The following is a 12,736-nucleotide window of genomic DNA, read 5'->3' on the forward strand; positions in this document are numbered from 1 at the left end:
CATTTGTCTACTCATGGGTGGCTGAATGAGCAATTGCTCTACCCTGAACTTGCTGGATGCAAGGCACAGGGCCTACAGCTGTGCCCACCTGAGGCAAGTGTGCCCCAAATGACTCCATCCTGGAAAGTCTGCCTGTGTTTGGTAATTCCATCACGGAGATGGCTCTGAGGTTCATAGGAACATGCCCCCCATGGGATCTACTGGGAACCATTCATTTTAACTACACTGTAGGCTAAGGCATGACTGGTACATAATCTCTGTCCCTGGATCCTTGTGAGAACTTCTGCAGCTGTCACTGCTTCCCTCCTGGAACCATCAGCATTTGCCCCTTGTGCTCTGAGGACAATGCCACACACAACCTCACTTGGCAGGGCTTCTGCAGACTTGTGTTTCTGTGCTGGGAGAACAGATCCTAAGAGGGAATCACTGCCCACAGTGTGTGGAGCGCTGTTGTTTCAAGCAGGTGGAAACAGTGACAGGTAACAAAGATTTTCAGTGTGTAACCCTCTAGGAATTCACAAAAGGACTTCTATGTACAACCTGGAGAGAATTGTTCCCTGTCTCCTCAGTGTTATGGGAACCTTAGAGGAAGGAGAGTTCAGAAACCAGGGAGGGCTCACATAGGAGGAAAGACCCAGCATTCTGCATAGAGGGGACTACGTGTCCCTGGGGTCCTGGCACTGTTCTGGAATGGATCCAATCTAGAGGAGTTTGTGTAGAGACACCATCTCAGTCCTGATCCAAAAACATACAAGGGAGCCATGGACAGCCTCACCCTGAGGTGCCTTAGTAGAGCATAAAGTCTGTCATGATGAGATGGGAGGCCACATAATTGACACCTGGCATGCTCTTAATGCAGGGGACAGTGATCAGAGCAGTGGGGAGACAGGAGTCATGCCTGATAAGCTCTGGTCACCATTTCACACAAAAGTATGTCCAGATCTGACACCAGGGGCTGATCAGGGCAAATTTCAGAGGTGTCACGGTGAACAGTACTGGCACCTGCCACCTGACTCTGCTGTATCCTCTCTCAGGGCTCAGAGTTTTGACCTCCCCACCCCCTGGCCCAACACAGACCTTCCCCTGCCCACTTCCTTGACATCCTGGAGCAGAGGAACCTGAGTCAAGACTAATGAGGATTCAGTAGCTGGGGTCTCATTTGCATAGACAAACCCTCCCTCTCTCAGAAGAGGAAGAGGGAAAGGAGATATTAGGGGAGGCTCTGCTCAGCTGCAAGCCACAGAAGGCAGGATCAGTGATGGTCTCCACCATGGCCTGGTGCCCTCTGCTCCTCACCCTCCTGGCTAACTGCATAGGTGACTGGATGCAGGGTCAGGGGAAGGGACCCTGGGAGGACATGTGGGGCCCTGCTTCTTCCTCTTGTCTCTAGGCCCCAGCATCACCCTCTCTGTGTCTCTCCCTTCCAGGGTCCTGGGCCCGGGATGTGCTGACTCAGCCAACCTCCGTGTCTGGGGACCTGGGCGAAAGTGTCACCATCTCCTGCACTGGAATCCCAGACAATGGGGGAAAATTCGATAGAATGTTCTTCCATAATTTTGTACACTGGTACCAACAGTTCCCAGGAAAAGGACCCAGACTCCTCACCTATAATGATGAAAACAGAAACTCTGGGGTGCCTGATCGATTCTCTGGTTCCAGGTCAGGAAGCTCAGCCTCCCTGACCATCACCAGCCTCCAGGCTGAGGACGAGGCTGATTATTACTGCCAGTCCACTGACAGGAGCCTCAGTGTTCACACAGTGCTCAGGGCCTATGGGGAAGTGAGACAAAAACCTGCTGTCCCCTCAGCAGTGAGGTTTCCTATGCATCCCCTACTCCTTGGCTGTCAGCTGGTTCCTTTCTTTGCTTGGAGTAAGCTGGAGCCTGAGACACACTCTAGGGAACTTTGTCCACAAAATCTGTCCCCATTCTCTGAAATTCAGCTTCCAAAGCCTGTCTTTGACACGAACACATTACATGATTTTCTCCAATTAAGCAGACTTTCCTGGGTGCCAGGGACAGGCTGCCCTGGGGTATGAGTTCATGACAGGTCAAGAGTGAGACAGGCATGTAGAATCCAGGCTTGTCTGAGACATGACACATCATGGGTGCACAGTATGTGTCCTGGTACCAACTGTTCCCATGAATGAACCTTCAAATCCTCTCCTATTATAATGGTTAGACCCTGTGGGGGTCCTGATCCATTCTCTGGCTCCATGTCTGGCAACTCTGGCTTCCCGATCATCACTGGGCTGTGGTCTGAGGATGGGGCTCTTCCTCACATCCCCTCCTGTGACAACATTCTCAGGACTCACACAGAACCCCAGACCTGTGATTATTGGGAGCAGAACTCCTTTCCCATCTGCTGGGAGGAGGAGCTTGGCCTGTGGCTCTGCTTCTGCTGTTCCTGCTGCTGCCATCATGGGGCCAGGTCCATCCAGGGCACCACCTGGGAGTTGAAGATCCTCCTTCCCTCTGTCCTCAAAGTCAGACCCTTTCCTAGACAATGTGTCCAAAAACACACAGAAAGGACATCCCCCATCAGGTTGGGGCACAGAGTGTCTTTCCTCTGAAGTTCATGGACTGGGAATGCCAGGTCCAGTGTGCTCATCTCACTCCTGACTTCTGAGGATTCATTTACCTATATGTAGAAGTTTCTGGAGCTATGCCATCCTCTCATTAGTCATCAGTAGGAATGCCTGTTGTTTGGACATGTTGGGGAGATATCTTCTATCTGGATGGCACCAGCCCTGGAGAATCAATTGCTATTTGTGCATTTGCAAGTTTGAAATGACTACCTGTCTATTCTGGTCTATGCTAAGATCCAACCAGTGATTTTTCTTCTTTAATTGCATTGTCTATTACTTGCAGAAGGAGGTAAGTAATAATGGAGTTAAAGACCTCATTTGTCTATTCCTCATCTTATGGAAAATTGCTATTCCTGCACCCCATTACCTAAGGCCCTGTCTGTGGCACCAAATATACATGTGGAAAACAATGTGGTACCATATTGCAAATGTATTTGACTGCTTTTACTTTGGACGTTTTCTCATGAGGAATTTGTTTTAGATTTTAAACTAGGCTCTTTATTTTTTTAAATACTTTTTTATTATGTTATGTTTTTTCTAAATTCTAATCTTTTTATTTTTTTATAAGAATATTTTTATTATATTTGTTAGTCCCCATACAGTACATCCCTGGTTTTTGATGCAAGGTTTGATGATTCATTAGTTGCATATAACACCCAGTGCACCATGCAATACGTGCCCTCCTCACTACCCATCATCAGCCTATCCCATTCCCCCATCACCTCCCCTCTGAGGCCCTCAGTTGGTTTCCCAGAGTCCATAGTCTCTCGTGGTTCATTCCCCCTTCTGATTACCCCGCTTTCTTTATCCCTTTATTCTCCTAACGATCTTCCTAGTTCTTATGTTCCATAGATGAGAGAAGCCATAAGATAATTTTCTTTCTCTGCTTGAGTTATTTAACTTAGCATTATCCCCTCCAGTGTCGTTGATGTTGCAGCAAATTTTGAGAAATTGTTCTTTCTGCTAGCTGAGTAATATTCCATTGTATATAAGGACCACATCTTCTTAATCCTGTCATCTGTTGAAGGGCATCTCGGCTCCTTCCATGATTTAACTATTGTGGACAATGGTGCTATGAACATTGGGGTGCATATGACCCTTCTCTTCACTACGTCTGTATCTTTGGGGTAAACACCAGTAATGCAATGGCTGGATCATAGGGTAGCTCAATTTTTAACTTTTTAAGGGACCTCCACACTGTTATCCAGAGTGGCTGTACCAACTTGCATTCCCACCAACAATGTAGGAGAGATCCCTTTTCTCCACATCCTCTCCAACAATTTTTGTTTCTTGCCTTGTCAATTATTGCCATTCTAACTGGCTTAGTGTGGTATCTCAGAGTGGTTTTGATTTGAATTTCCCTGATGGCTAATGATGTTTAACATTTTTTCATGTGTCTGTTAGCCACTTCTATGTCTTCATTGGAAAAGTGTCTGTTCATATCTTCTGCCCATTTATGATTTATTTGTTTCTCATGTATTGAGTTTGAGAAGTTGTTTGTAGATCTTGGATACCAGTCTTTTATCTATAGTGTCATTTGAAAATATCTTCTCCAATCCCACGGGCTGCCTCTTAGTTTTTTTGACTGTTTTCTTGGCTGTGCAGAAGCTTTTTATCTTGATGAAGTCCCACAAGTTCATTTTATCTTTTGTTTCTCTTTCCTTTAGAGATGTGTCCTGAAAAAGTTTGCTGTGGCCAATGACGTAGAGGTTGCTGCCTATGTTCTTCTCTAGGATTTTGATGGATTCCTATCTCACATTGAGGTCTTTCATTGACTTGGATTTTATCTTTGTGTATGGTTTGAGAGAGTGGTCAAGTTTCATTTTTTTTTGCCTGTAGCACCATTTATTGAAGAGACTTTTTTCCACTGGATGTTTTTTCCTGATTTGTCAAAGATTAGTTGCCCAAAGAGCCAAGGGTCCATTTCTAGGTTCTCTATTCTGTTCCATTGGTTATGTGTCTGTTTTTGGTCCAGTACCATGCTGTCTCTGTGATCACAGCTTTGTAGTACAGCTTGAAATCTGGCATTGTGATGCCCCCAGCTTTGTTTTTCCTTTTCAACAGTTCCTTGGAGATTCGGGCCCTTTTCTGTTTCCATAGAAATTTAAGGATTATTTGTTCCAGTTCTTTGAAAAATGTCCTCGGTATTTTGATCGGGACAGCATTGAAAGAGTAGATTGCTCTGGGTAGCATGGACATTTTAACTATGTTAATTCTTCCGATCCATGAGCATGGAATATTTTTCCATCTTTTTATGTCTTCCTCAATGTCTTTCAAGAGTGATTTATAGTTTCTAGAATATAGGTTTTTTACGTCTCTGGTTAAGTTAATTCCAAGGTAATGTATGTTTTTTGGTGCTATTGTAAATGGGTTGGATTCCCTAATTTCTCTTTCTTCAGTCTCCTTATTAGTGTATAGAAATGCAACTGATTTCTGAGCATTGATTTTGTATCCCACCACATTACTGAATTGCTCTATAATTTCTAATAGTTTGGGAGTGGATTATTTTGGGTTTTCCATATAGAGTATCATGTCATCTGCACAAAAAAACTTTCATCCCATTTACCAGAATTTCATAAAGAGATGTTTTATAACTAGAAAAAAATCTAGAATTCTATTGTTGGGGTGAAGAAGAACAAACTATCAGTGTGTGACTGTGGAACAATGTGGTTATGTTACTTTGATATTTTAAATGCAACAACACATTTAAATTGATTAGTGAAAATCTATGATTATTACTTCAACAAAATTACTCCATGAATTTAACTGAAAAAAAACCTATGCACTATTACAATTTTGTCTTTACAAGGTTTTTTTCTTTTGAAATATGCTGTATTTGAAAGTTTGATTTTTAAGACATTTTTTATTAAATCACGTAATAAACATTTTTTGCAGTGTTGTTCATTATTAGAAGTAATTGTTTTCCAAACATATCTTCACCCTGAGTTTTTTTGGTCGGCTTCTTCAATGGTGCAGAGGTTTTATTTTTGAATTTCATTTTCTCTTTTCCACCCACTAAAATAAATATTTGCTTGGATGTATCGAGTGTCACACCCACAGTAAGGCTGCCCATGTCCCCTCTTCCCATGGGGGAATCTCACCCTGGTGAGTGCTCTCCAGTTCTCAGGCTTAGGGCAGAGAGAGGAATGTGTGCTCAGCTGTGTCTCCCCCCATTCAAGTCCCATCCTGGCCCAGCGCCATGTGGCCTCAGTGGCAAGGGACACACCTGCAATGGTAAGTATTTATTGAGCCCCTGCCTGGTGTTGGGTGCAGTGGTTGGCTGTGAAAGCCCAGGTTGAGCCAGGCAACCTGGCCCCCAACTCATGGAGCTCCCCTTAAAGAAGAAGCATGAGTGGGGGAGGCAAACAGGGGACCTCCCTTCCTTACCTTCACCACAGGAGTTAGGGAGCCCAGAGAGCCTCCTGCTGCACCCATAGAATCGAGGAGGGTAGAGGGTGGAGGGTAGAGGGTGGAAGCTGGTGGATTCCACGAGAAGGGAATTAGAGAAAACAGGAGAGTTGAGGGGATGAGAGCATGACCTGAATATCCCGAGTTTAGGTGAGAATATAGAGAGTCTTTTGGTGGGTATGAACAAAGGGACACAGAAATGAATAACATGACCCAGGGGAAGAGGACTTCCAGGAACAAGGGCATGAGCATCCTGAAACAGGAGACTGTGGAAGAAAAAGGCATAAGTAGCCCAAGGAAGATGGGCTTTGGCTTGTCAGGTCAATGGGCTTGCTCACTCATTCAGGGTGATCGGTGGAGGCTCCTGGAAAGGAGGGCAGGTTGGAGCCATATGGCAGAGGGGGAGGAGGAAAGGCTGGAGGGCATGTGGATGGATTGAAAATAGATCGACTTTAGGGGAGATCAGATGGCAAGTGTAACATGGGGTATTCTAATGTCTAGATGGCCTCCTTTGAACATTTCACATGAAATCATGCTAATGATTTTTGTCACAGGTGAAGATAAATCCAAAGCTCATACTTCTTTAAAATACAAACCAGCTCAACTCCACAACAGAAAATGTCCTTTTTTGGCTATATCTTAGTGGAATCTCAGTACTACATTTTTAAAATGTTATTTAAAATCCTTTACCACTTTACACACATCATCAGTAACATAGGAGTTGAATAAATTTTGTGACACATATGTTTCACTAGAAAGAAGTGAATAAATGAACCAATTTCAAAGGGAATATTATTGTGGAACTATTCCACAAAAAGGCATAAGCTCCAGTTAATTCAATAGAAAAAATCCAACATGACTTCATATCAGATGGTTCCGTTTGCTGGATTCAGATTTACATATTTTTTTAAAAACACTGAGAGGCCTAGAAAATTAAATTCTTATAGAAAACAGTTAAAATGGTAATAACTACCCCTGAAAAACATAATATAGAAAAGAAAATTTCAGATTAAGATTTTGAAATATTGATGTAAGTCTTCTGAATTAAATATCAACAGATTCCAGTGTCACATTAGGCTACTGTACACCAGGACTGATTTATTCCAGGTATATAAGTTCATTTCCATATTGATAGAACTTTTAATATAACATTTTGTATTTTTAGATCAATGCATAAATTCATAATTTCTCAAAAGAGTTTGAAAGAGCCTTTGACAAAAGCTGAAAAAAAATTCCTCATTAAAAACATTTAAAATAGGAACAAAAAACATTTGCAATGTAGTACAACATCCTTTCCCACACACATATATTTAGTGGTACATCTAGGACATTAGCTAATGGGGGAAACAAGAAGAATACTTCCACAAGATGAGGAACAGGCAAATGTGACCTTTAACTACATTATTACTCACCTCATTCTGCAAGTATTAGACAACACAATTATGCAAGAAAAATCACTGGTTGGATCTTAGCATGGATGGGAATGGACAGGCAGTCATTTCAAAGATGCAAATACACAATTCAGCAATAGATTCTCCAGTGTTGGTGCTCTCCAGACAGGAGAAATTTCCCCAAAGTGCACAAACAACAGGCATTTTTACTGGTGACTAATGAGAGGATGGCATAGCTCCAGAAACTTCTATGAATAGGCAAATGAAAACACAGGAATCCTCAGAAATTAGGAGTGAGATGAGCACACTGAACCTGGCACTCCCAGTCCATGAACTTCAGAGCAAAGACACTCTGTGCCCCAACCTGATGGGGGATGTCCTTTCTGTGTGTTTTTGGACACATTGTCTAGGAAAGGGTCTGACTTTGAGGACAGAGGGAAGGAGGATCTTCAACTCCCAGGTGGTGCCCTGGATGGACCTGGCCCCATGATGGCAGCAGCAGGAACAGCAGAAGCAGAGCCACAGGCCAAGCTCCTCCTCCCAGCAGATGGGAAAGGAGTTCTGCTCTCAATAATCACACGTCTGGGGTTCTGTGTGAGTCCTGAGAATGTTGTCACAGGAGGGGATGTGAGGAAGAGCCCCATCCTCCGACCACAGCCCACTGATGATCGGGAAGCCAGAGTTGCCAGACATGGAGCCAGAGAATGGATCAGGACCCCCACAGGGTCTAACCATTATAATAGGAGAGGATTTGAAGGTTCATTCATGGGAACAGTTGGTACCAGGACACATACTGTGCACCCATGATGTGTCATGTCTCAGACAAGCCTGGATTCTACATGCCTGTCTCACTCTTGACCTGTCATGAACTCATACCCCAGGGCAGCCTGTCCCTGGCACCCAGGAAAGTCTGCTTAATTGGAGAAAATCATGTAATGTGTTCGTGTCAAAGACAGGCTTTGGAAGCTGAATTTCAGAGAATGGGGACAGATTTTGTGGACAATGTTCCCTAGAGTGTGTCTCAGGCTCCAGCTTACTCCAAGCAAAGAAAGGAACCAGCTGACAGCCAAGGAGTAGGGGATGCATAGGAAACCTCACTGCTGAGGGGACAGCAGGTTTTTGTCTCACTTCCCCATAGGCCCTGAGCACTGTGTGAACACTGAGGCTCCTGTCAGTGGACTGGCAGTAATAATCAGCCTCGTCCTCAGCCTGGAGGCTGGTGATGGTCAGGGAGGCTGAGCTTCCTGACCTGGAACCAGAGAATCGATCAGGCACCCCAGAGTTTCTGTTTTCATCATTATAGGTGAGGAGTCTGGGTCCTTTTCCTGGGAACTGTTGGTACCAGTATACAAAATCATGGAAGAACATTCTATCGAATTCTCCCCCATTGTCTGGGATTCCAGTGCAGGAGATGGTGACACTTTCACCCAGGTCCCCAGACACGGAGGTTGGCTGAGTCAGCACACCCCGGGCCCAGGACCCTGGAAGGGAAGGACACAGAGAGGGTGATGCTGGGGCCTAGAGACAAGAGGAAGTAGCAGGGCCCCACATATCCTCCCAGGGTCCCTTCCCCTGACCCTGCATCCAGTCACCTATGCAGTTAGCCAGGAGGGTGAGGAGGAGAGGGCACCAGGCCATGGTGGAGACCATCACTGATCCTGCCTTCTGTGGCTTGCAGCTGAGCAGAGACTCCCCTAATCTCTCCTTTCCCTCTTCCTCTTCTGAGAGAGGGAGGGTTTGTCTATGCAAATGAGACCCCAGCTACTGAATCCTCATTAGTCTTGACTCAGGTTCCTCTGCTCCAGGATGTCAAGGAAGTGGGCAGGGGAAGGTCTGTGTTGGGCCAGGGGGTGGGGAGGTCAAAACTCTGAGCCCTGAGAGAGGATACAGCAGAGTCAGGTGGCAGGTGCCAGTACTGTTCACCGTGACACCTCTGAAATTGGCCCTGATCAGCCCCTGGTGTCAGATCTGGACATACTTTTGTGTGAAATGGTGACCAGAACTTATCAGGCATGACTCCTGTCTCCCCACTGCCCTGATCACTGTCCCCTGCATTAAGAGCATGCCAGGTGTCAATTATGTGGCCTCCCATCTCATCACGACAGACTTTATGCTCTACTAAGACACCTCAGGGTGAGGCTGTCCATGGCTCCCTTGTATGTTTTTGGATCAGGACTGAGATGGTGTCTCTACACAAACTCCTCTAGATTGGATCCATTCCAGAACAGTGCCAGGACCCCAGGGACACGTAGTCCCCTCTATGCAGAATGCTGGGTCTTTCCTCCTATGTGAGCCCTCCCTGGTTTCTGAACTCTCCTTCCTCTAAGGTTCCCATAACACTGAGGAGACAGGGAACAATTCTCTCCAGGTTGTACATAGAAGTCCTTTTGTGAATTCCTAGAGGGTTACACACTGAAAATCTTTGTTACCTGTCACTGTTTCCACCTGCTTGAAACAACAGCATTCCACACACTGTGGGCAGTGATTCCCTCTTAGGATCTGTTCTCCCAGCACAGAAACACAAGTCTGCAGGAGCCCTGCCAAGTGAGGTTGTGTGTGGTATTGTCCTCAGAGCACAAGGGGCAAATGCTAATGGTTCCAGGAGGGAAGCAGTGACAGCTGCAGAAGTTCTCACAAGGATCCAGGGACAGAGCTTATGTACCAGTCATGCCTTAGCCTACAATGTAGTTAAAATGAATGGTTCCCAGTAGATCCCATGAGGGGCATGTTCCTATGAACCTCAGAGCCATCTCCATGATGGAATTACCAAACACAGGCAGACTTTCCAGGATGGAGTCTTTTGGGGCACACTTGCCTCAGGTGGGCACAGCTGTAGTCCCTGTGCCTTGCATCCAGCAAGTTCAGGGTAGAGCAATTGCTCATTCAGCCACCCATGAGTAGACAAATGAGTTGCTATTACCCAAGGCCCCTTGATCCAGAAGATTCTGTCAAAGTTCCCACATCTGAGTTGTGGAGACATGGAGATAAGGGGGACTGTGTCCCTGAGGTCACAGCCCTGTGGCCTTCAGTTAAGACAGATTTTTTAGCAGAGGTCCAGCCTAGCAGGACTGGTCATAGTGGTGAATGAAGGACTGAGAACCCAGCCTTGAGAGCACAGGGAGGTTTTGTCCCACATCTCCATATGTCTTGAACCCCATGGGAGCAACCCTGAGGCTGCTGTCCCAGAATCAATGTACTGATCAGCTTAAGGTAATTCCTGGAGCCTGGAGATGGTTGGGGTCTGAGCTGTCCATGGGGACAGAGACTTACCCTGGGATTCCTGAACATCAGCATTTCCCTGGAGAGCAGGAGCTCAGGGCACATCCTGGCTACCTTGGTGACAGGACCCCAGTCACACTCAATGTCACCAGTGTTTCCTGCTAATGGGATTCTGCCTCCTGGAGATTGTGACACTGAAGCTGGCTGGGTGAGCACAGGTTGAGCCTGACTTCTGGGCAGACAGAGAAGCTTGGAAACTGCAGAATCCAGGACACTGTACGCTCAGAGAGAGGAGGTGTGTGTGTGTGTGTGTGTGTGTGTGTGTGTGTGTGTGTGTGTGTGTTTGTGTGTGTGACCAAAACTGAGAACAAGTATCTTTCTGTTCCCCTTCTGACTTCTCCTGAGGGGAGGTTCTCCATGAAACTGATTCTGGATTTAAAGGGCAAATGTCTCAAAGATCTTTTCCCTGGAAGGGGATTTGTTTTAGGCAGGGAGGACTAACATGAGACAGATTAACAATTTACCTAATCAGAAGTCAACGTCTTGCTGAGTGACATAAATCTATTTTATCTCATCTGACCTTCCATCCAGTGATGGGCATAAGCATAACTTAGAGCAAAGGCTGCCTAATAGTGGAGAATATGTTATTTGATGCAGTGGATCACATACCAATATTATTTTGCCCCTCAGTGTGTTTGGAAATCACTTGTGCAGTGAACGAACAGGGTGAGGATAGGGAAACCCGGGCCTGGTACAGATGCCCCAACCTCTGCTCTTGAGCCCCAGAGCAAGACCTGAGGCCATTAACCCTTCTTATGTGTCCCCCTGATCCTCAGGCAGGGGTGTCCATGTAAATATTTGTAGTACTGAGACCATGTAAGCCCCTATTTTGAGCTATGCATGGGCTCCAGCTGACCAAACTAGTGTAGGAGTGCAGATATTTCATCCAGGGTTGACACAGGAGCACCTGCCAGAGCCAGCAAGATGGGAGCTCCCAGGTGAGAGCCTAGGGTGCACCAGCTCACTACCGCCAGTGGGTACAGGAGGCATCTCAACCCTGTGCTACAGATGGTGCCCAGGGCTCCTGTACTCCCATCCCACTGTCACTGTTCCAGCCTCTTCAGGTTAGCTTCTTTCAGTTGGAAATACCAGTGGAAGTGTCTTTCATACATATTTGGAACTTACTAACTCATTTCTTTTTAACACTGAATCAAATTCAAAGTATAGTGGTGCTAGAGTTTGTTTACCCATTCACCTATGGAAGGACCTGTAAGTTGCTTTCAAGTTTTTTTTTTTTTAAATTAAATTCAATTTGCCAACATACAGTACATCACTTATGCTTTCAAGTTTTGAAAATCAAATAAATGAGCAATTAACATTTATGTGGATATTCTTTTGCGGACATAAGTATCTCATTTCAGGAAATACCTAGGACTGTGAATTCTGCATTTTATTATGCATAAGTTCATCTTTGAAAGAAAATGCCAAGGCATCTTCCAAAGTGCTAGGGCATTCAGCATTCCCACCAGCAATGAACGAGCGTTCCTGCTGCCCCACGTCCTAAGCACCACCTGATGCTGTTGTTATATCAAATTTTATCCACATTAAGAGGAATATGGTAATATCTCATTNAATATGGCAATATATCATTGTTTTAATTTGTTTCCCGATGACATATTCTGACTTTTGTGTACCTTGATTGGTAAGGGCTTGTTCACATCTGCTCAGTGGGAGACATGACCCCTACTGCATCCCTGGATATTCAGGAGCTAAACAAAGCTCTAATTTCAGGAGAAAAAGAGAATATATGTATTGCTTAGATTTCAGAGGTTAGAGAATTCTAAATAAAGCCCAGCAGGGAGCCAGGGGACATGTAGAGGGATGGGCAGAGGGCCACCTGGTTCTCCCATCATGTGCTGCTGCCTTTCTTGTCATCCCAACCCAGTAAATGGGAGGACAATTTTGTTTCTGGGAACAAAGTAGCTATTTTTGCATTGGGAGACCAATACCTTCAAACTGAGATATTCCCACTGACCTTCTGAATTTCAGCAGGTCCAGAGATTGAAGTCCTCTGGTGTTAGTGGATATGTAACATTAGAAGCCATATTCTAAGCTGGTGTTGGTCCCAGGC

General features: G+C 45.3%; 2 gene segments (V, D, J or C); one reads left to right on the forward strand and one right to left on the reverse strand.

Annotated features, from left to right (window-relative positions):
• The first annotated feature begins 1,233 nt into the window (after positions 1 to 1,233).
• On the forward strand, positions 1,234 to 2,060 carry LOC117798365. The segment is given in 3 exon segments: positions 1,234 to 1,316; positions 1,428 to 1,780; positions 2,016 to 2,060. Coding segments are annotated over 3 exon segments (456 nt in total).
• A 4,269-nt stretch (positions 2,061 to 6,329) lies between these two features.
• On the reverse strand, positions 6,330 to 9,033 carry LOC117798366. The segment is given in 3 exon segments: positions 6,330 to 6,359; positions 8,515 to 8,867; positions 8,979 to 9,033. Coding segments are annotated over 3 exon segments (429 nt in total).
• Positions 9,034 to 12,736: the final 3,703 nt, after the last annotated feature.

This window comes from Ailuropoda melanoleuca, unplaced genomic scaffold (assembly GCF_002007445.2).
Source record: "Ailuropoda melanoleuca isolate Jingjing unplaced genomic scaffold, ASM200744v2 unplaced-scaffold3081, whole genome shotgun sequence".
Classification (NCBI taxonomy): domain Eukaryota; kingdom Metazoa; phylum Chordata; class Mammalia; order Carnivora; family Ursidae; genus Ailuropoda; species Ailuropoda melanoleuca.